The sequence below is a fragment of the Nicotiana tabacum genome, chromosome 5, assembly GCF_000715075.1.
Source record: "Nicotiana tabacum cultivar K326 chromosome 5, ASM71507v2, whole genome shotgun sequence".
Classification (NCBI taxonomy): domain Eukaryota; kingdom Viridiplantae; phylum Streptophyta; class Magnoliopsida; order Solanales; family Solanaceae; genus Nicotiana; species Nicotiana tabacum.
Window position 1 is genome coordinate 30,062,330 of NC_134084.1, and position 24,929 is coordinate 30,087,258.

The 24,929-nt window shown below is 35.2% G+C and overlaps 1 protein-coding gene and 1 pseudogene across 1 annotated transcript; one reads left to right on the top strand and one right to left on the bottom strand.

Moving 5' to 3' along the window:
• Positions 1–11,491: 11,491 nt before the first annotated feature.
• LOC107817042 (potassium channel KAT3-like) lies at positions 11,492–17,134 on the top strand (annotated as a pseudogene).
• Positions 17,135–17,549: 415 nt separating this feature from the next.
• On the bottom strand, positions 17,550–24,624 carry LOC107805979 (proteasome subunit alpha type-5). The gene is made up of 9 exons (XM_075253441.1): positions 24,383–24,624; positions 24,197–24,278; positions 24,017–24,097; positions 22,604–22,717; positions 22,400–22,501; positions 21,085–21,143; positions 18,397–18,499; positions 18,075–18,140; positions 17,550–17,988 (listed from the first exon to the last, which is right to left on the bottom strand). Exons 1-9 carry the CDS (start codon positions 24,394–24,396, stop codon positions 17,896–17,898), a joined length of 714 nt encoding a protein of 237 aa, XP_075109542.1. The 5' UTR covers positions 24,397–24,624; the 3' UTR covers positions 17,550–17,895.
• Positions 24,625–24,929: the final 305 nt, after the last annotated feature.

Here is a 24,929-nt window from a genome sequence, read left to right on the forward strand (position 1 = left end):
TCATCGGTGAAATGATTGGGAAATGTCGTGGGAAAGGCGAAAGCTCAAATAAAAGGTCAGAAAAGTGAAATAACAGCAGGGGTGTAAATCATTTAGGTCGCCAGAGGTTGGGAAATTTAAAAGTTGGTCAGAAAGTCAAGCAGTTCAGGGTCAGTGTGTGGAAATTAGTCAACACAAAGCAAGGCAGTGGAAGGATTTTTCAGCAAGAATGTCATCAACTAACCACTGTTTTAAACTGACGAAATTTTCTTTGATTAAGCAGGGGGAGAAAAATTAGTTGTTGAAGAGGAATTCTCCAGGAGGGAAAAACAAGCACTAATTAGGATAAATGCAAGTTGTCAGGAGTCCGCCTGGAGAACAGAGACGTATTTTTCAAGTTTGACGTCAGGAGTCCGCCTGGAGAACAGAGACGTATTTTTCAAGTTTGACGTCAGGAGTCCGCCTGGAGAACAGAGACGTATTTTTCAAGTTTGACGTCAGGAGTCCGCCTGAAGAACGGAGACATACAGTTTAAATTTTAAAAGTCAAGAGTCCGCCTGAAGAACGGAGACATACATTTTAAATTTTAAAAGTCAGGAGTCCGCCTGGAGAATAGAGACATTCATTTCAAATTTAGCAATCAGGAGTCCGCCTGGAGAACAGAGACGTACTTTTCAAGTTTGACGTCAGGAGTCCGCCTGAAGAACGGAGACATACAGCTTAAATTTTAAAAGTCAGGAGTCCGCCTGGAGAACAGAGACATACTTTTCAAGTTTGGTGTAAGGAGTCCGCCTGAAGAACAGAGACACATAGTTTAAATTTTAAAAGTCAGAAGTCTGCCTGGAGAATAGAGATATTACATTTCAGGAGTTGAAGTTGGGAGCCCGCCCATAGAACAGAGGCATACATTTCAGTCTTTTCATTTCAAGCATTGAAGTTGGGAGCCCGCCCAGATAACAGAGGCATATATTTCAGTCTTTACATTCCAAGCGTTGAAGTTGGGAGCCCGCCCAGATAGCAGAGGCATACATTCAGTCTTTTTATTTCAAGTGTTGAAGTTGGGAGCCCGCCCATAGAACAGAGGAATACATTTCAGTCTTTATATTTCAAGCGTTGAAGTTGGGAGCCCACCCAGATAACAGAGGCATACATTTCAGTCTTTTCATTTCAAGTGTTGAAGTTGGGAGCCCGCCCATATAACAGAGGAACACATTCAACATTAATTTTCAAGTATTAAAGTTGGGAGCCCGCCCATCGAACAGAGGCATACATTTCAAGATCAAGTCACAGGACAATAAAACAGAGGGTTACAACAGGAATCCCCAGCAGAAAACAATAAAAATCCCCAGCATCAGGAAGCAGAAGGTTGCAATAAGAGGTCCCAGCAAAAACTCAAGTGCTTGTGTCGAAAGGAAGAAAAGCATCGGAAGAAAAGCACCGGAAAAAATGCAAGCAGACAAGAAAGCAAGGCAACAAGAAAAATTGCAGTATAGCCTAGCTTCTTGTTTTCTTTTAAGCAAGGTGTAACAAGGAGATCGGTAAGCAGTAGTAATAGCATGCAACAACAGTAACAATGCAGTCCCACGGTAGTCCCAGCTACCAAAAACTTCCCGAACTACATTGACCTGATTCCTGTTTAGCCCAGGATATGTAGGAAACCTTTGAAGCAAAGGTTCGGTCAAATCTTTTTCAAAAATGCTTCACACGGAGTACTCGGATGGGCAAAAATCGCTCGCTTTATCTTTGCACGAAAACCCTACGTGTCTTCGGGCAAAGAGGGGCAGCTGTAAGCACGTGATTTTTGCCCAATATGAGAATTACTCCCCAAAAATTCAAAAATAAAATAATTTTCCTTGGTGTGCAATTTTGTGATATTTTGTGATATTTTGAATAATTATTTGTATTTGTCTGTGCATGTTTATTTGCTAAATTAATAAAAAATACAAAAATATATCGCATTTTGTATGTAGGATTTAATTCTATAATTTGTTAGTAATTAAGTTTGTTTACAAAAAAATAAAAATTTACAAAAATAGGCATCGTTTGCATTTTTAGCATTTAATGTCCAAATATACAATTTTATACTTAATTATTACTTAATTGTGCGTTAATTGTTATTGGAAGTTAATTTGCACTTTTATAACTTAATTTAGTTCTTAATAATAATTTAAGTATTTTTATAATTTAGTTTTAGAGAAATAAAAAGAAGAAAAGAGAGCGAAAATATAAAGAAAGTCAGAATTGGGCCTCTTCTTCGATTTCAAGCCACAGGCCCAAAAAATGGCCCAATCTTCCCAAACGACCCAGTCCATTTCAAACCGGGTCAACCCGGTCCATAACCCAACACCCCCTATCTTGCATTTCAAAAAAAAAAAACAAAGCAAAACAAAACAAAACAAAAAAAAGAAAAGGAAGAAAACCCTAAAAAATCCCTCTCTCTCATCCGCCCCCCCCCCCCCCTTCTCTTTCTCTCTTTTCTTCTTCTTCTTCAAGCATCCAAACACCCCATCCATGGCTGCCCTTCCCCCACCTCTTCTCCTTCACATACACACACACAACCACGGCAACACAACACACACACACCCGCCGCCCGTGTTTCTTCTTCTTCTTCAAGATCGCGAGTGTTTCTTCTTCTTCAAGTTCACGTTGATCGTTGCTTCTTCTTCTTCCTCACTTCATGATGCTGCGTGACTGCTTCATCCAGCATCTACTGCTGCTCACGTTTTGCATTGCTGCTGCCCCGTCCGGCATCGCTTTCACGGTTGTCTGCTACCTCTCCTTCAAGCTCTTCGTTTGTCCGTTCGTGATCGTCTTCGGCGTCAAATGATTTTGGTGCGATATTTGTTTCCGGGCAGATTTGTTTCCGTTCAAGTTCGTCATTGTTTCGATCCGGTTAGTGGGTTTTTGAGTTTCATTTTTTGCCCGTAATTTGTTTGATATTTTTCGGATCCAAAATCGATAAATGATTCAATTCTTGTTTTGTTTGTTCATCATTGAAATAATTTTTTTTAGTTTGTTTATATGTTTGGTTGGTTTAATTTTCAGATTCAAATGAAAATTTAATTAATTGATTTTCAGTTTATTTCATGTTAATTTAATTTTTGCAAAAAAAGGAATTGTTAGTTTAGGTTTAATATTGTTAGATTTAGTTTAAATCGCTTGAATCCGTTGTTTGTTTAATATAGGTTTCATTCATGATCATGTATCTTTGTTATATTTTTTTTTGTTGGATTTAATTAAGAAAGATTAATTGATTATTTGAAGATTAGTGATTTGAATATGTTTATTTGTTTTGTTTAAGTTCAATTCGAAATTTGAATAAAGTTTGTTATTGTGGTTGAATCTTTTCATTCATGTTCATACTTTATTTGATTGATCTTGAATCCGAAATTTGTATAGTTTGATTTTCTTATTTCTTGTTTATCATTTGTGATTATTTCTTGAATTGGTCTCATAATCTTGTTTAAAGTTTAATATAAGAATTGTTTGTTGTAATGTTGTTAGAGTTGATTTTACGTTCAATATTATTGAATTTAAGAATCTAAATATACTTGTTTGATTGTTGTTGTTTAAATCCGAAAAATAGGTTTGTTGTTGCTAAAAATATTGTTCAATCAAATTTTAGTTGTTCTTGGTTGTTCAATTTGTGTTCATGTGATTTGTTGTTGAAATGTTGTTAAAATCATGTTCATGTGATATTGTTGTTATGATGTTCATCCGTGTTCATATTGTTGTTTGAACATTGTTAGAAATTGATCATATTGTCTATATTTTGGTTAAGTTTGATTAATTGATGTGTTATAGCTGATGGGTAGTTTGGTAAATTTGTAATACGTTCAGGGGTAGTTTGGTAATTTCAGTAAGGTCGGAAGGGGTAGTTTAGGAATTGTACATTTTGTAATTATTCATTTGAAGCATGGGGGACAAAATGAAATGGGGTGGGTTGTGATATGATTATTTAATATAAAGGGGGGACAAGATTTAATTTAAAGGGGAATCTTGCATTATTTTAAATGAAGCATGGGGGACAAAATGAAATGGGGTGGTGTGATATGTTTATTTAATGTAATGGGGATGAGTGGAAAGATAATGGGTTGGGTAGAGAAAAATATGGATTTTAATTAATTGAAAGGTTTATGGGATGGGTTATATATGTGAGGTCTTGAAATCAAAAAAATATAGACAGAGAGATAGAGAAAAAATACACAAATACGAGAGAGAGAAACAAATCTGAAAATAAGAGAGAGAAAAGGGCTGAACATTTAAGAGATAGAAAATTCCGAAAAATATTTAAGCTTTCAAAAAATAAAAATAAAAACTAAAAAAAATATTCTGCTTTCTTTTGTTGTTTGAAATCAGAATTAATTGTTGTTTCATCAAAGCTGGAAGATTTTGTTTTTTTTGGGATTACTACTCCACTGGTTTGTTACTTTTGCTGGGCTATTGTTGCTGTGTTGTACTGATTTTACTACTGCTGCTGATACTCATATTCATTTTCTTTTGCTTCCAATATCAGGTACACAACTGAAAAGCTGGTTATTGTAATCCGAAATATGAAGCATGAATACATATGAAGAATGAAAATTTGAAGTTTTAATTTCGTTTTTTTTTTCTTTGTTTCTTTTGTTGATTGTATTTAAGTTATTTCATGAATTACTAAATAATAGCTGGAATAAGAAAATAATATCATAAGTTAGTCTGTAATAAATCAGTTCGGCAAAACATGTTAATTCACTAGCTATGAAGGCTTCAAGATTGTAGGTTGATCATGAACAAGTAGCTAAATTTAGTTAAAACATGAATTTAAATTAAACATCGTAAATTAGGCATTAAGGCATGACTTGAGCTTAAGCAAGATTAGAAGAACGTTTAAGTCTAATAAACTTTCTAATAAGCTTTAGTAATTATGGTTAAATCTAGTTTCAAATGATTGTGAATAATTAATCTCAATAATATTTTTTTAAAAAAATAATAATAACAATGCTGAGTTTTAATCTAGCTATATTTGTTTATTTTGAATATTAGTTGTTGAATTTTTATTTTATTTTAAATTTCGAAATTAAGAGTAATTTTTTTTTCATCAATATTTGTATTAACCAAGCAATTAGCATGTCATGTTTTCTTAAAATTATAAAAGCTAGTAATTAATTAGGATTTTTCTTTCTTTATTTTAGAGACTAATTTTTATAGAAAAAATGTAGTCGCTTTAAGATTTGTCCATTTAAAATAAATGAGATGAGCCTCGCTTAATGAAATGTATAGATTTCGGGACCCTCAATAAATGTACAGTTAATTGCTTAGAATTAGGGAGGAGCCGTTTTAGCAAATTTCACGGCCCTACCCAAAATAATGACACGCTAGTCGCTCTAGACGCGTATTTAATAATGTTATTTCCTTAAATACGGGTGTGCATTTATGTAACCCAAATCTAAATCTCAACGGAGTCGAAATGTGTCGATAACCACGGGTGCAATTGATTGCGACGTGATTTGAAATACGTTTTCACAATGTTGCAATTTTTCGTAAAATACTAACAATAAATAAAAAGAATAATAAAAGCGGCTAAGGGATAAAATTTGCATATAAGTTTATAATACGTATTATATTAGATAATCAAGCCGAATATAACAGTTAAGCGACCGTGCTAGAACCACGGAACTCGGGAATGCCTAACACCTTCTCCCGGGTTAACAGAATTCCTTATCCGGATTTCTGGTGCGCAGACTGTAATACAGAGTCATTCTTTTCCTCGATTCGGGATTAAAATAGGTGACTTGGGACACCCTAAATCTCCCAAGTGGCGACTCTGAAATAAAGAAATAAATCCCGTTTCGACTGTCCTTTAATTGGAAAAAAACCCTTGTACCCTCGCGGGGCGGAAAAAGGAGGTGTGACAAGCGTCACCTGATATTTATCGCAAAGTTGAGAATGACCGGGTCTATCTCCGGAGGAGGGGATACAGAAGGCTCAGACGGACTCAAAGTGAAGGGATAAGTATATACGTAGAGGAAACCATCTTTGTAATCCGTTATGTTCTCATCGGGGCCGGGAATCTCCACCTCCACCGTTTTCTTCCATCGATAGTCCCTTTTTACCATCCCCGCATCGGTCACGACACTAACATATCGGGACACGTGTTGTAGCAGGGGGTTTATCGATCGTATAATCTTTTGACATGTTAAGATCGGGGGGAGTACATTCTCCTAGAGTGGGTATCACTTTTATTTTCTCCTTAGACGACCGAGATGAAGAGGAGACTTCGTTCCGCCGAGGAACCGTCCTGGAAGTTCTGGCCATTGCGATGGTAAAATTTTCTCCAAAAGAGTAAGAAGGAAGAATGTAAAAGGAGATGGGTCTGGATTCGTGAATTAGAATGTGTTGGGAAAATAAGGATTATCAAAAGGTTGATATATTTATAGGAACCACATGGGCAGCGTAAGGGACAAGCCAATAGCGGTTTGTGAGACTCTCGATAGTCGCGTTTGACGGCGACCCCTACACGATTTTTTGGGCATGGCATTTAATGTTCTGATAGACTGACATTATGGCAATGATGTCCTCGGAACGGAGGCTCAGAATTGTTTCATATACTTCGTTCTATGAAACGTAGAGACTATCTGTATATGGTAAAATCAGGATCTAATTTCTCGTCATTAAGGCATTTCAGGAAATCATCTCGAGACCTCAAGGTTGCAAGACTGTAGTCAAGTTTCTTCCGTCGAGGTTCGTTGACGCTCGACCTAACGACAATGTTGGCCACGGTCACGATGGGAATGGGGAGTTCCCTAGGCATGTAGCTGGTACTGGCGGAGCCTGGTGCAATCTAGTTGTCTTATCCCCTATTTTTGTAATTAATACTTTTGTACTATGTTGGGATTCCCCTCCTATATAAAGGAGGTCTTTTACATTTTGTAAGGGTTCGGTTGCTCCATCCACTCCATAAGAAATATAGAAGAACATTCTCTTTGCTCTCATACACTCTCTTGATATTATTACTTCTATTTATTGTCTTCATACTTATTCTTCATTTATTCCTTATCATTGGCCATAAAGAGCCTTCATTGATTTTATTATAACTGTTAGTCACATAGCAACTGCCTTTGCTCGCTCGTAATCGAGCCTCGGGATCGACCTCGAGGCCCGGAATCGACAAGCCTCAGGCCCCGAGTAGCTAGCCTATCGGTTTGATTGTAGTTCCCTCCTTAACTTCATTTCGTCTTTAGACCTCATACACTTAGCATCAACTGCTTAACAAACTAGCATAAAAATAGATCACGTATTTTTAGAGTCCCATCAATAAATTTAATTGTTATTACCATTTTCACGGTAAACATCACCTTTTTGGCATTTCAGGTATGTCTCTATACTCTTTCGAAGACGAACATTTGTTTAATAGGGGGAAAATGTAACGACCCGATCGGTCGTTTTGTGTATTTGAGCCCCGTTTTTTCTTTTGAAGCTCTCCATAGGTGTATTTGTGGTTATGTGACTTGCAGGGATGGTTGGTTAGGTTTCAGGGAGGTTTTGGGTTGATTTAGAATGCTTGGTTCCTCGATTGGAAGTTTAAGTTGAAAATGTTGACCGAGTTTTGACTTTTGTGAAAAAGACGCCGGAACGATGTTTTGAGGGATCCAATAGGTTCGTATAGTGATTTTGGACTTAGGCCTATGCTCGAAATTGAATTCTGAGGTTCCTAGGTTGAATTGGCTCTTTTTGCCTAAAGTTGGCAATTTGAAGGTTTAGAAATTTTCTAAGTTTGACCATTGGTTGACTCAGGTAAGGATTTTGATTTCGAGACTTGAAATAGGTCCGTTTTATTATTTTGAACTAGGTGCCATCACAACCCTGATGGGATTTTGGATCGTGACATAATGTGGTTTGCACAAGCTCTTTTGAGAATATTCATGGGTGTTAGTTTAAGTCATATAATTGTTTCACATTGTCTTTTTAACTTCGACCAAGCTTATCTTTAGAATCTTAGCGTGGGAGTAATTAACAGACTATTGTCCTACGCAATTATAGATTAACAAACGTAGACCATACTGACTTGCACCAGATATATGTGTGTATCTGTATGTATTGAGCTAATTGAACTTTCTTTTTTTTTTTTCTCTCTTTTTCATCTAACGAAATTTCGCCTTGTTGCTCCATTTGTGTCTTTCCTGATAAAATAACACATTGATTCTCTTTATCTGATCTTTTTTCTTTTTCTGGAAGTATCACTAAAAGGCCGTTGACAATAAACAAAATATTCAAATGTCCTCAACTTGGATAAGATAAACATATAATTAAAAATAATAAAATAGAGAATCCCACCTTCCTCCCAGAGCCCCCACAAATTTTCAAACTAAAAAATTAAAACAACATACGTTTAATTTAATTTTTTTCCAAAACCTTTAATTTATTAATTGAAGTGGTTTTGCTACTATACAAGTGAAAAAGATCTGCCCATGCCACGAATAATATTATTCGGGCTATATTTCTTTTCTAAGGCCTGCCAAATGGGGTTATTTCTCCCCCTCTTGGCCCTTCACTTTCCCCTTCATCAAATAAAATAAATAAAACCTTTTTCCCAATTAATCTCTTCCACCTACTCTCCTACCTAGACAAAATCTCACTTTTAAAAAAACTTCATGTGTACATGTGATTAAATATATTCGTAAGAAGCCTCCAATCCCTGCCCCCTCGTATACTATACCTTTTTCTCAAACTTTGTCATTTTCCTTTCCTCTTACGACAAGATGGATACTTAGTTTTAATCACAATATCATCATGAGAGGTAAACGAAGAATTTACTAATTAATGAATAGCAACTCCCCCCCCCCCTACTAAATATATATTGTTTTTTCGTCAAACCAAAATTTTCAAAATATTTAACGTTTTAGGAGACTATTTACTTGTGGAGTGTTAATTAATTAGGACATTTAAAGAAGAGATAAACGATAAATAGTTTAGATAAAAATTCTTGTGCATAAAATTATTAAATATCTTTCTTTAGGGTGTGTAAAAACATTAAAGAAAATAAATAATTGTAATGGAAGATAGTATCAATAAAAAAAGCTGTTCCAAGAATTATGCGAAAAGGATTGAATAGCCCATAGAAGTATGACATGCAAGCTATCAAGAATGAGAAGATGAGGGCGGCGGATATGAACAAAAAATACGTCGTCTCTCTTTATCGAAAAGGCCAACATATAATCCCTCGATTAATGATAATAAGAAGAGAAACAGGGCAAACACATAGAGGGAGATGGAAAGAGGAAATGTGGATTTTCCACAAAATCCAAAACTATAATTTTATGAATATTGCGGCTGAATATATGGTGGAATCTGTTTCCAGAACATATGGCTCTGATTAAACTGCAAAAAGAAACAACCATTAACAAATATGAGGTTAAAAGTTTTAATCTATGTACCAATGACGTAAAAAATATTTATAGGTTATTTTAGGCTTTCTACGTTACACTTCTTGGGGTGCGCTCCTCCAGACCCTACATGAATATATGATGCCTTGTGCATCGGGCTACCTTTTTTTTGGGTATTATCACTTTTAGTCCGCACCAGAAACTATTTACCTTCGGTAGCCGAAAAAGTGTATCAACTTTGTATAATTTTTGTATATAACATACAAAATGCTTACATATACAAAAATTATGCAGTGTCATTTTTCCTTCTTTTTTTTTTACAATAAAGTTATTAGGTAAATATATATGATAATTATTACTAATCGGTGACCTAGTAGCATTGCACTTAATATGCCATTAAAAGCTGAATAACATTTGTATTTTAGAAAAAAATTATATTGTTAGAATATATAATTTAAATCCGTGCAAATATTGTTAAACTTCCACAATGGATTTACCTTATTGGTCGTGCATGAAATTTGGGTGAATCCAATCCTTGAGCATGAAATGAAAACACCAATCTAGCTTGTCACTCAAACTTGTCATTTTGAAACATGCTTTATAATTGTTTCATTTTTAATACAATAACAATTTCCACCAACTTTCTCTGAGGGACATCACCATTTCCTTTCCTTTCCCTCCTCTGTTTCCCTTGTCTCTGAAACTGCATAAAGCGATGGTCATGTCTGCCATTTCTTACTTTTGTTAGGTAATGCCGACATCCTGCGGGCGGGGAGTGCACAGTTAGCCAGTAATAAGATATATATTTATTTTTAAGCCACTGTTTAAAATGTCTTTAGTCTTTAGTCATTACTTTAATAAACTTTTATCCGCCTGAACGAAAATACCCTTCTGCTCATAAAGTTCAGGACCAAGTGTCCTTAACTTATGAGCTTGTTACCGTAAGTTCAGGACTAGTTGTCCTTAATTAATAAGTCTAAGTTTAGGACCACGTGTCCTTAACTTTTGAACTTGGAACTCGAAGTTCAGGATTACCTATCCTTAATTTCTGTGCTTGTAACTCTAAGTTAAGGACTACTAGTTCTTAATTTCTGTGCTTGTAGCTCTAAATTAAGGACTAAGTATCCTTAATTTTTGAACTTCCTAGTCTAAGTTCAGGACGAAGTATCCTTAACTTATGAGTTTGTTACTGTAAGTTCAGGACTAGCTATCCTTAATTTATGAGCTTGTAAGTCTAAGTTAAGTACTACCCGTCCTTAACTATTCCGATAACTAAGGACACAGTTTCTTTCATTTATTTATTTTGACATCCTGAAAAATGAATCTTATAGTGGAATGAAAGAAGATGAAACAAATCGATATGACCACTTTTTGGTCAATCTAATGGTGTTCGAACGAACTAGCCAAATGAAGCAGAATTGAGCAATGATTCTGATAACAAAAACGCAGTCGCCGGTATAAACACTGCATTTCTATTTGGGAAGGAAAAGAGACAGAAGAAAGGATAATACCGTCTTTTATTAATTATAATAGATTAGTGGCTATTTTTGCTCAGTATTAAAAATGCTGGATAAAAAATAAATATCACTTTAAAAAATGGCTACCCCATACAATTTTTACACATCCTGCTTAGGGCAAAGCCCATGGATCAAGGATGGGCTTCAGGGACGAATGTAGTCTTTCGTCTATGAGTTCAACTGTACTTATAACTTTTGATACTGAATATGGATTTATATGTAAAAATCTACTAAAATCTCAACACTTATTATATTTGAATTCAAAATTTTAATGGTACAGTGAGTTTAATATTAAAAATCTTTAAAACCGAACCCATTAAATTTATATCTTGGATCAGCCTCAAATGGCTTGATTAAGAAATAAAGTTGCTGCATGATAATAAACTACTTTTTCTTGTTCAAACACGACTCAACAAATAATGTATTCCCTTCAATTTACCATTCATTTTATTTTTTCCTTTACTCTCGTTAATGATACCACAGAAGTTGCATTATCACTTTCCATAAGTTCAAAGCATATCAAAAGAATAATTCTAACCAAAAAAGATAAGGCTGACTAGTGACTAAACTTGCAACAGTCAACAGCTTCACTTTCATCATATCTATATATAAGGCTCTTCAAAAGGCCACTTTACCACTAATAAAAACTAGTTTTTTAATAAACTCTAGTTACTATAGCATCCAAAAAAAAACTCCAAAATTTCAAACCCCACCAACAATAAAAGATCAAAAATGTCATTTTCTTATACTAAAAACTGTGACTTCTTCTCCAATGATCATCTCCTTCCTTCTCTTGGAACAAGAATCAACCATGACACAAAGCTTCGAAAATACATCATTTCGCCCTTCGATCCTCGTTACAGGTAATACACGGAGCATAAATATATATGTAAAAGAATTACAACAACCTCAACCTGTAGTAGGAAAAGTGCAATACATTCAGTAGTGAGAAGAACATAAATATCAAACGAGTCAAATTTAAATCCTGAATCCGTCTCTTTTCAGGATACTATTGTACTGTTTTATGGAAAAGCTCATTTTTTTTGCAGGGCTTGGGAGATGTTTCTACTGATTCTTGTCATATACACGGCTTGGATTACGCCGTTCGAGTTTGCATTTCTGAAATACAAAATAGATGGCTTTGTCATATTTGACAACATTGTCAACTGCTTCTTTGCTATTGACATTTTCCTTACCTTTTTCATGGCTTATCTTCATCCAGAATCTTATATTCTTGTTGATGATCCTAAGAAGATAGCAATAAGGTACATATGCAACTTTCAAATATTTTCTTTCTTTCTGTTTCTTTCTGCGACTCGTTCTAATATTGGGATTTACATGGTTAAATACAGGTATTTATCGACCTGGTTCATGTTTGATGTTTGTTCCACAGTACCATTTCATGCTTTCCTCTTTATTGATCACAAAAGAAGTGATGGAGTTGGATTCAAATTGCTCAGTATGCTCAGGCTTTGGCGTCTTAGAAGAGTCAGTGCCTTGTTTGCAAGGTTGGTTCGAACACCGTATATACTATACTGGTAGCGTAAAAATTATTTACCCTGTCATCATAGGTTAAATTGCACTAATAATATAAAATCACTATCAGTGTATTTAACCTAAATAATTGGTGATGTACACAAATAGTATCATTTGGTGTCACCATTAAAAATTTAACCTCAGTAAAAAAAAATGTTGGGAAAATAGTCTCTCGTCGTCGGAATATCTTGGGCAAGTCTTATGGTGATTCTGTCAAATTCTGATTTTTGCCATAATTTTGCAAGTTAAAGTTATGGTGATCGTCATAAAATTCTGACGGTTGCCATATTTTGTGCAATTGGCCACAAAATGCTGACCAATCACCAGAATTTTTCATTGAAATTTTTTGAAGCGTGCTTTAAAATTCTAACATGGGGCTATTTTCACAGAACTTTCCTTGATGGGATCAGAATGTAAACTGTAGTTTTAAAAAGGTTCATCCAGCGTAATTTATTCTTAAATATACTTAATGCTGGCATATTGCACCAAATTCTAATGCTTGCATACTGAACCATATTCTCACATAAAGCCAGTTTTTGCTTTCCTTCAGGCTTGAAAAGGACATCCGTTTTAACTATTTTTGGACGCGATATGCAAAATTGATCTCTGTAAGTCACAGTTATATATAATTTAAGCATAGGATCCTAAAGATAACTCCGGATATTAATTCATTACTAAGAATATGCATTTCTTTTGTTTTTTGAATTCAGGTAACTTTATTTGCAGTGCATTGTGCTGGATGCTTTAACTATGTGATTGCAGATAGATATCCTGATACAAAAAAAACATGGATTGGTGCATCAAATCCTGATTTCAAAGAAGAAAGTCTATGGGATAGATATATAACTTCACTTTATTGGTCTATTGTAACACTAACAACAACTGGATATGGAGATTTACATGCTGAAAATCCAAGAGAAATGCTCTTTGATATCTTCTACATGTTATTCAACTTAGGATTGACATCGTATATCATTGGTAACATGACAAATCTTGTTGTTCACAAGACCGGCTACACCAGAAATTTCGTATGCTCTCTCTCTCTCTCTTTAGCGTGTATTATAACCTGTTAAAATATACTGATAGTGTAAAAGTTATTCAACTTCGTGATTTGTTATGCAGAGGGATAAAGTTGAAGCAGCTCAAGAATTTGCAAGACGAAATCAGTTGTCGCCGCGGATACAAGATCAGATTTTGTCTCATGTCTGTCTCAAGTTCAAAACTGAAGCATTACAACAAAATGAGACATTGAATGTCTTGCCAAAATCAATCAAAACAAGCATTGCACATTACTTGTTTTTCCCAATAGTTCAAAATATCAGTCTGTTTCAAGGTGTTTCCAGGGACATGCTTTTCCAACTGGTAATTTCTGTTCTATATTGACCCCTCTTCCCCTTAGGCAGATACAACCTATATTCAATGGATTCAACTAAACCAGTATTTTCGGTGCAGAATATACATATATATATGAAAAACCAATAAGTTTTGAACAAACATTAAATTCATAATGGTAGTGTGAACTCCATTATTTCACTCGATTATTTGGGTTTTGTTGTCACAGATCTATTGTATCTGAGTTGAGGGTCTACCAGAAATAGCCTCTTTACCCCTTATAGGGTAAGGGTAAGGTCTGCGTACACTCTACCTTCCCCAGACTCCACTGATGAAATTTTACTTGGTTGTTGTTATTGTTGTTGTTATTGTGATTGTATATTTGAATCCATATTAATGCTGAGAACTTGAAATGTCGAACCTATCAAATTTAAATTTTTAAGTCACCTCTGCTTAAGTAAATGCATTACCTAACTACAATTGGAATTAGGAACAATTGAAAATATAATGGTGCAAAGATTCTCATAGAATAAACAAGGACAAATACCTACATAGCCCTTTAAACTTGGCATGTTTTGAAAGTTAGAGACTCAAACTTCGCAAGCAACCAGATAAGTGGTAAGTTAACAAATTTTGAATAATTACTTCAATTCTTGGATTTTGCAGTTCATATTATTAATCAGTTATGTATTATTGCAGGATTTGCTAGCAGATATCAATGGAAATGAACAAGTATAAACACTCAGCCACATTATGTTCATTTTAAATATAGAATTCAAATACTTTAGCCTAATATTTTTTTCTGAAACCTGTCCGCGAACAGATCATTGGAAAGGCTGTTGCTGGAGAATCATTTGGAGAAATAGGGGTTTTATTTGACAGGCCACAGCCATATACTGCTAGAACAACTCGGCTTTCTCAAATTTTACGCGTGAAAACGACAATGCTATTGAACATTATTCGAACAAATCCAGAAGATGAAGGGATTATAATGAAAAATCTTGTTCTGGTGAGTGTAAAAAACATATGAATGAATTGTTTTCAGCCAACTTCTCCTTGGTTTTTCTTCTTTTTTTTTCCCTCTATGTATGAGCAAAGTGAAATATAGTATCAACTATTTTCTTTTTTCTTGAAAATAGAAGCTACAAAGTTTTGGAGGCTTTGGTTATGCGGACCAAGAAAGTGACCAAAATTTAGTCTTCAACAACTGGTCAAATGGAGGACAAAGAGATGAAAACTACTCTCATCTTTTACAACAAGATACACCAACCAATCCCAGTAACCTGATTAGCATAAATATCCAAAATTTAGAAGCTAGAGTTAAAAAACAAGAAGAAGATGAAGGTGACAGTAATGGAGATCAACTCGACGCGAAAGGGTTGATAGCAATAACTCAAGCAGAACATGAAGGAAATAAAAGCATGCATGAGTTGTTATCAGATTTTGAAAATGACAGTGAGTTAAATGAGAAGAAAGGAAATTTCACTAGCTTAGATGAAGAAACAAGGAGTAGTCAATTCAAGAATTCAAGAAATGAGGTCCCCTGCTGCTCTTATTCAAGCAATAGAAGATCTACTTCCACAAGCTTTATTGGTGCAAAAGGGACAAAATCAACAAAGAAGAGAGTTACCATTCATATGAAAAAGAATAATTCATTTAAGGAGCATTATGGGAAGCTAATAATACTACCTGATACACTTGAAGAGCTATTCAAAATAGCAGGTGAGCTTTTATTTCACCTTACTATATCTCTTCGTAGAGGAGCCTTGGCATAACTAGTAAAGCTGATGTCATGTGACCAGGAGTTCACGGGTTTGAGCCATGGAAACAGCCTCTTGCAGAAATGTAGGGTAAGACTACGTAAAATGGACTCTTGTGAGTTGGCCCTAACCCAGATTTCGCGCATAGAGGAAGCTTAGGGTGTGTTTGGTATGAAGGAAAATATTTTCCGAAAAATGTTTTCCAATTTTCCCATGTTTGGTTGGCTTAAATGTTTTGGAAAATATTTTCCTTATCAATTCATTTCCTCCAATTGGAGGAAAATGTTTTCCTTATCAAGAGAAGGGAAAACATTTTCCAAAGCTCCTTCTGAACCTTCCCCACCCCATCAACCCACCTCACCCCCTTTCCAAAAAAAGGTAGTTTTTTCGTTACCACCCACCCTACTATCCCTCCACCACACCCTCACTCCCACCCATGCCCCCCCGCAAAAAAAAAATATTTTTTTTACCTTAATTTTTTTTTGGCAATTTCAAATTTCTGTTTTTTCGTTTTTCTGTTCCACCTAAAGAATCAGACATGGGTCTTAGTGAAAAGACAAAAGGGGAAGAGGATAGTTGGGTTCTTGGTACGTGGGTAGAGGTGTTTGATATCCCTTTGCCCCCCCCTCTCCGAAAAAAATTTTAAATATATTTTTCAGTTTTAATTTTATTATTTATCGGTTTAAAGGCTCAAAATTTTACATGTTCCAAAATTATGAGTTCGAAGGTTTATGTGTTTGGAAGTTTACGGGTTTAGAAATTATAAAGTTTACGGGTTCGAAATTCTGCGGTTTTGAAAATTTAGCAGTTCGAAAGTTTATGAAATTTGTGGGTTCGGAAGGTTGTTGGTTTGAAAGTTTATGGCTTCATGTTTATTATATCTAAATTATTTATGAATACTCTTGAGAAGTCATTTTCCTTAATTTGCGTACCAAACACCGAAAAATGAATAAGATTACTACTTGTTTTCCAAAAAAATATTTTCTTGGAAAACATTTTCCACGGAAAACATTTTCCGTTATACCAAACACACCCTTAGTGATGTCTGGGCTAGCTAAATTTACACCTCCATTTTACACCTCCATTATTCAACAGGTACTTGCTACCTCCCATCAGCATATATACTGAGTAACTCTACCTACCAAGGCTTAGGCAGATGGAAAGAAATCACCTAATAGTTTTTCTTTTCTTTTTATTTTTTTGGCTCTTCATTGAGATTTGAATCATGTTATCCATGATTTCACCCGCTAACATGACTGAGCCCAAGAACTTATACAAAAATGGGAGATGATTTTTCCCCTTTTTTCTATAAGGGGGTGGGAGGATTAGGATTGATTCTTTCACCTTACTATATATAGTTACATAATCTTAAAGTTAAGGAACCTAAGTAATTACTAATATGACCAAAAATGACTAAATCATTTCAGTGTGCAGTAGTCCTTCATGATACTATTGGTCAAGCAACTAACCTGGCAATCTTGTGTAACTGCAGGTGAGAGATTTGGGGAGTACAATATCAAGAAAGTTGTAAATGCAGAAAATGTAGAAATAGATGAGGTAGATGTCATTAGAGATGGTGATCATTTGTATCTTCTTTCAACTAATGTGACGTGATAATTCAATGCGAAAGGCTGATGTTCTTATATTGATCTCGTTACATAAATGTCAGGCAACATGAATCAGGGAGAAATAAATTTTAAGTATCACTTAAAAATTTACAAGATTGTCTGCCAAGTACTACTGGAGAATGACAATCTATCAAGTTGTTCCATTGAAAAACTACAACACTAACACCTTACAAGATTGTAGCCATTTCGATTGCTCTCCATAATAAGATGAACATTGAGCTTCAGATGAAACTTCAGCCACCAACATTTTAATCTAATTGGTTCCACTTTTTCAGCTCACATTCTAATTCCATTTGTTAACAAATCATTCTTGCAATCAAAGCATCATTAACTTCAAGAAATTCATTTGATTGGGCAAAGGATGAGCTTCTGTGTTGAATACAAACTCATTCTAAGGAATAATAGAATTCCCTCGCTTGAAGAGCCACATAACAAAAGGCCATTAATAACATATTTTTCTTTAGGTAACAGACACATCTAGGGGAGTTTTAAGCATTTCGTCAGACACAATATTGCATAGAAAGTAACTCAAGCCTTTCTATGGAAAACGTATCTTCTCAACCATACCTGAATCTTAGACCTCGTCAGAAAACAATCCATCCCACCCTAGGGAATTTCCAAGCAACGTAAAGGGATTGACCATTTGTCTATGAGTCAGAATGCTAATAATTTAACATGCTAGAAAGGGCAATACAATCCACAAATTCTAAAACAGTTGGAAGTAAAGATTGCCCATAATAGAGAAATGGGTAACAAGCGTAACAAGAGAGCTTTCTTCTTATAGGCGGCTGATAACAGTTTCCACCTCAGAAGGCGAGTAGAGATGATAAGTTGGAGATACCCTAGCAATATCAACATTATTGGGAGTCACCTGGAATCGAATAAAAGGTGATTTTCAGTTAATAGTAGTAGAATACACAGATCAGAATAAAGATACAGTATTATCATGGAGCTTACCTTCTCTTCCATCACTTGCTTTAGAATTGACAGTGCAATTGTTTCAGCCTCCTTAAGGGTGAGGTCCTGTAGAATAGCAAATAATGCACTTCAGATCAGCTTGCAAAACCATATCAAGCCAATTACTAGGTTCCAGAAATAGCTGACCTACCACTCTAGTTATAGTAGATTCTCGTTGATTTTATACTTCGTTTTCTCGAGGGGGAGGTGGTTTGGGATTATAGGTGCTTAATAACATCAAATATTGAAAAACAAGAACCATAGGCTGACTCTACATAGGTATGGCAGGTTAAGTAGAAAATAAAGTAGTTAATTCTTATACCTTGTTGAATTGCTCCTGCAAAGAGCTGTCAGCACCTTCTGAACCAGAACCAATGGCTTTTGCATTGCATTGCCAGAAAGTGCCAGAAGGATCAGTATAGTATCTGCATATCAAACGGCATATTGTTAACAGGGTACCAGATGGTTACTAGGATGAATTTAAAGGATAACTGCAATTAGGATTTCAACTAATGGCTGGGCAGCCGAGTAGCTCAAAATGACTATTTTCCCCTCAAAGTATATTTAGAAAAATTATGTACCCCATTTATTTCTTTTCTTTATAAATGAGGAATTTCAAGGGCCAATGGCACACCGTTCGAAACTCGGTGGATAATGGGCCCGCTCCTCTATCCTCCATTTAATTCTTGGAATAACATAAATTATCAGTTACAGTTCTCATGTTTAAATAGGTATACCATAATAGGAGCATTCTATACCTACTTTTAGCATTACTAAAGCATTTTAGTGGCATCATTCATTTTCTGATTTCAGACTTTCTTTGATCTCGTGATTCCCATGAAAGTAAATAGCTAAGGCAAGTCGAATCCATGTCTGGATTAACACAAGCTCATTACTAGATGTTAAGCTGTCAGAGGTATTTCCAGGAAACTCACAGCAGTCATCACTTGTGTTCATCTTTTACCAAAATATGAACTTCCTAATTACGCAATATTGATTGGGAGAATATTCACACAAGGGAAAGCCGGAAACGTCACCAAATGCTAAAATTAAGTCAATGAATCCTTTTGTCCTTGATGATAGGCTATAATTGCGTATTTTAGTCGATTATTACACTCTAATTTACTGCACTTTAGTTGAGTTTGCGCTTTAATCGCTAGTGTTTTGCACTAACGGTGTGTTTTATGCCTTGTAGGAGTGATTTCGAGCTATATAGATGTTATGGAATGAATTCAAGTGATTTGGAGCTTTGAAGTCTGAGTAAAAGCCCAAGGAATTAAGCTGGGATCGTATTCGGGGATCAACGGATGATAAAGCAACAAAACGAAGACTCGAGTAGGCATATTGCGTACTGTCTAGTAAAATGCACATAACTTTTTGCTCAAAACTCCATTTGGGCTCCACAATATATGGTTGGAAAGCTAACTCAAAGGGCTACAACTTTCATGTTTTACGTTTTTTCAAATTCCAAACGGAACAGGGTGAAAAGCACGGTCGAAACCGCGACCGCGGAGCTGAGGTGGGCTGAGGCAGTATACCTGCCATATACCGCGGTTGACCGCGGCAGTCCAAACGTGAAATATTGTCCTTTTTCGCGTAGGGGAAGGTATAATTGTTTGGGCCCGACCCTACTTGGTATATATAAATGGAAAAACGGTATTTTTAAGGGTGGGACACACTTTTGACATAAAAATTAGACCTAAGGAGGCTAAGGAGACCGAGGATTCGACCTAAGGAGTCAAGAACACAATAGGAGCAAGGCGGGGAATTCTTCAACGAGTTTTTCCTTCCTCTTCCTATTTTTCATTGTTGGTTATGATTTTTAGTATTGTAGTTTTACATACTATTATGAATAGCTAAATTGTTATCTAGGGTTTTGATAGAACCTTTTGTAGGATAAATTCTTGTTATGTTTTTATATAATTAAGCCGTTGGATTTCTCTACTTGTTCAACTACGTGTTTATTGTTGTTGATTGAATGGCCATCGATTGATTGTGCCTATTTATTATGTGTTGCTTGAGAAAGGATACATATTTAGGTGATTGTTGAACAACGTCACTCCTAACGTATGTGAGAAATCAATACAGCGGGTTTAAAGGTAGGTTTAGAAATAACAAAACCTTGACGTGGTCATTATGAGCGGTTAGATAAAGCCAACTAGCGTAGTTCGAGAGAATATGTCTGGTAAATTGTTGTAGTTGCTCAAGAGAGAATTACGGCACCTAAAGTGCTCACGATCAGTAGATAATACATTGGCGAAATTGTAGGGAATATAGCTAGAAAGATTCCGACAATTGGGGAAATCATAACTCTAGACCTCTTTAATTTAGTCTCCAACCCTTTGTCTCGTTAGTTGATAATTTTACCATTTTCTAGTATTTGCTAGTTAATTAGTTAGAAATATAAATCTCAATCTTTATAATTTAGAAAATTGTTCAAACTTGTCTTTTTAGTGATATTAAACAGATATAGCTAAGCCTTAGTTCTCTGTGGGATTCAACTCCGGACTTTTAGACCGGATTATATTTGCAGCAACCGTTTATCCTTTTTAGGACTAGAGTTGGGCGTGATCAGTCCTTTTCCAGAATAACTCAGGATCATTGATGAAAAAGTTACAATTAAGACCAATTGACATGCACAGACACACAAGCACGTGCACACACAAATGAAGTTAAATGGAAAAAGGAAACTAAAAGAGAAATAGGAAGCTTGGATCATGATTCTTGTATGTAGATTGGATGACTGGCGAGATTTACTAGGTTGGAAACTGTAGAGTAGCATGTTAACAGAAAGTTATGCCATGTTGGCAAAGGGTTCAACTAGCAGGCAACCAACTGTTAATCAGCAGAAAATATCTAGGGGTGTATCTAATGCACAAACACAAAACAAGATGACAAACTAATAGATGATTGCGTGCAGCTTCATCAAGCATGATCAAACACAAAAAGAGAAGAAAACTTAGAATATAATGCAATACTTCCAACAATCTCACGAAAAGCAAATACTTACAAGCTCGGACCATTCTCATCATGGCCAGCAATGAGAAGTGATACACCAAAAGGTCTGGACTGCATAAAATCAAAGATAATGAATTTTAGTGGAAGACTTGAATCTTACTCTAGTCGAAACAGAAGAAACAAGGTGCCATCCATATATGTTGACGAGAAATCAATTATTCTAGATAGCGTGCGTTTTAACAGGATCCAGACCTCAGCTCACCTCGTTACTGTTTAAGATTTTTTCAAGAGAGAAAAAACAAAATGACAGAGACTATGTGTGAGCACTAGCAAAATGTTCTACGCGATGAATCAGATCCACTCACGGAAAACAACCATAACTAACCAGGTCCTCCACTCAGATTTATCATCTATAAATACATGTTATAAAGCAGAATTTTTTTTCTGATCTCACATTCCTTAATTTTTCTTTTTATTTTATTTACAAGATATCTAATATTCTTAGAATGTAGAAATTGGACAGAGGCTTTTTTTTTTTTTTTTTGATAAGTAATCAAATATTTTATAATGCTTGCACTAAGTCAGCGCTAGAAAACATAACTACAGATTATGCAATCGGACAGAGAATATTTGTATCCATACACACCCAACACAGACTATCTATACACACTAAAATGATCAAAAAACATCTTTCAAGACATTCTGTACACAGAACTATATAATCCGAGGAAATACACCCAATAGTCTCTATCGTCACCATCAGTCTACCATAAAAGCAAATGCCAGCTTAAATGAAGATCTCTAGATCCATCAGTCAGCCTCTAGTTCTATCAGTACAATACAGGGCTTCTGTATACAGAAGTCTAAAGCATTTCACGTACATTAAGATACCGAGACCCCACATATACAAGAGAACGGAGATGAGCAGTAAATTAATGACCTTCACTATAAGTTAATAATTTTTCTGTCCAAGTAATAATATACAAAATCAACAGTATTCCACACACAGGCATTGTTACATGTACATGCATAGTGTCTTAATGAGACAGGTAGATGAGAAAACAGCGTAATCACAAATGATTCACCAGCCCCATAAAATGAAACAGCTCAATCCAGTCAATAAAGTACGATTTTTACCCACTCAAGTAGCAACACTAACAAAATATCTAATAGTACAAGTACATTTACGTCGTCAATCAAGCTCCAAAAGTTCAATCAAAATAAATGGGAAAAGCAAAATATTGAATGGCACATGCTTTTAATCAAAATTAGAAAGCAATGAATTGGGATTTTGAATGGTTCTGCTTGAAATATACCTGTCCCTAAGTAACAAGAGCGAAACTGCTAAGTAAAGAAAAAGCTCTTACCATAGACTCTTCATCACCCTCCCCAAATCGCAGGGCCAAATCACACAGAGCTTGTGTTGTGGACTCAACAGTCATGGGCTCACCATAAGAAAACCTGTGGTTCTATTGAAAAGAGGGAATACAGAATAAGCAAGCTTAGCCAGTTACCTTTTCCTTGCATAGAATGACTTGAATTTTAATGGTTTAACCTTCAGATCTAAATACCTGAGTTTCAACTCGTGCATGTTCAACAAGAGTCCTTGCATCAGCTATCAATCCACTCATCGCACAGCCAATATGCTCATCAATTTCCATAATTTTCTCCACACTGCTTGGCTCCTGCAAGATCAAAAATATAAAATTGAGTTATGAATGACAATAAACACAGATAAACTGAAGGATTAGCTAAAGAAAAAGAATTTCTTCAATTTGAAATGTAGTAAACTCACAAAAAGTTATAGCCAAGCAAGCTAAAAAGGTGAGCAAGAGGCAACAAACGGGACAGTAGTTCCTTACTTCTCAAAATTCCTGATCTAAAACTTGCTCAGCCTTTTTCTTTTGACATAGCCACTACCTCTTTTAGCTATTAGTATCTAAAAAGCTCTTCTTAACGTTGTACCTAGCACTAGATAGTGTCTTTCGATTAACGGGCATGGCATCACAAGAAACTAGAGAATTCAAGTTTAGACTTAGTGGTTAGCGTCCCCTCTCGACCAAAAATAAGGGTTCCACCAATGTATGTCCCATGTTATTAAAGATATTTAGAGATAGAGAAAGGTCACATGGCAGGTAATCCTCTGGCTATGTACTACACCTCCATTTAAATTTTAAGCCATGTTATTTTCTCCAAAGATATGAAATATTTGTTTGCAAATGTACAAGCACATTCATGGTTCATTCGCTGTGAATGGTCAATTTACAAAGAATCCAAAAGGATTATTTTGCTACACATTAACTTCGAACAAAGAGAGCTTTTCCAATATTTGCAGTGAAAGGGAAAAGCTCTTTCAAACAAACAAGTTCTTAAACATGTATTACTTCCTATTACATCAAAAAGCACCAGTCCCTTATTTTCAGAATATCCCAATTTTTGCTTCTCAAGAAAAAAAAAAAAAAAAAAAAAAAGACTCCAACTTCTTATCTTACTAGTCATCCAAATCTAATTGTTCAAATTATTTGACAAACTGCATAGGCACATAGTGGATTATGCCCCCCACCCCCACGCATGCAACCTAAAAGAAAATTTGGACCAGAAATTTTTCACAGGGTAACTCACTGATGAAATCTCAGTTCTGCAACCCCAGTATAGTCCACGGAGAACTAAAAAGTTCATAAAACAATTATTAGTTACAACATTAAATCCGCGACATATATAACCCAATCGAGTATAAGTTCAATGACGGTACAAAGAAAATTCTACACCATCAAGTCACTTAAAAGGAAGCTGCAGGTAATTCTCTATAAGAACTTTGATTGGTAACCCCTAAAATGGGAAGATATCTTCTATAATAGGTCAAAATACACTGATATTGAAAGAAAACCTTTACACCATCAGTGCATATAACTTAAATCCAACCCAATTAACTTATGAAACACAAAGCAGGAATTCATATTAAAGTAAACTAGAAGAGTACAAACCAGAAGTGGAGAGGTAATTCGCTTCTCAACAGCAAGAACAACGCCTTCCTTAGTCTTTATCCCAATTGCCGTCGATCCCAACTTTATTACACCCACAAAACAACAAAAAAAAAACTTAATCTAAATTAAACCATTTAAACCATATAAATAAATCCGTTTAATAATTCCATCTTAACTTACCTTAATGGCTTCAATAGCATATTCAACTTGAAACAATCTTCCTTCAGGAGAGAATGTGTTCACACCTCTATCATACTCAGTTCTGGAGAAAAAGTAACAAAAAAATAACAAATTCTTCAGAGATTTGAAAAGAAAATAACTGTATTGAGAAAAAAACCCTAGATTAAGCCGAATAATGAAGTTTACCTAGTGAGAAACATCTTTGATCAGATTTATTACAGCTTTAGAAAAACAAATCCTTAGTAGCTAAGAAGTGACTGTTTTATTTTAGACGGAGAATTGATTTGCTCTAGTACTTGTTTTTACTTGAGTGACAAGCCATTTCTGCAAAACCAAGGTAGCTTCGGTCTTTACCGGGTCGGATTTTCTCAACCCGTTTATTAATAGGGGAAAGATAAGTGTATTAGGCACACCATGACAACTGCCAACACGTTTTGGCAATATTTTAGATTTAGCAATTTAAGCCCAACAAAATTGGAATAATATAGCCAAATTCCCAGAAACTGACGAGAGATATATCTCTATCCAAAAAGTAAAAACTAAGAGGTAAAAAGCGAAAAATCATATTTCAGATTGAAATAAAACAACAAAGCAAAAGGGAAATATTGCACGGAAAAGAGAGAGATAATTTTTATTGAATTTCACATGATTTACAATGGGGTAAAATCCCTTTTATTTATAGGGGAATAATGACTTAGCCACAAAGTAACAAACTCTCTAGAAAATAGACATT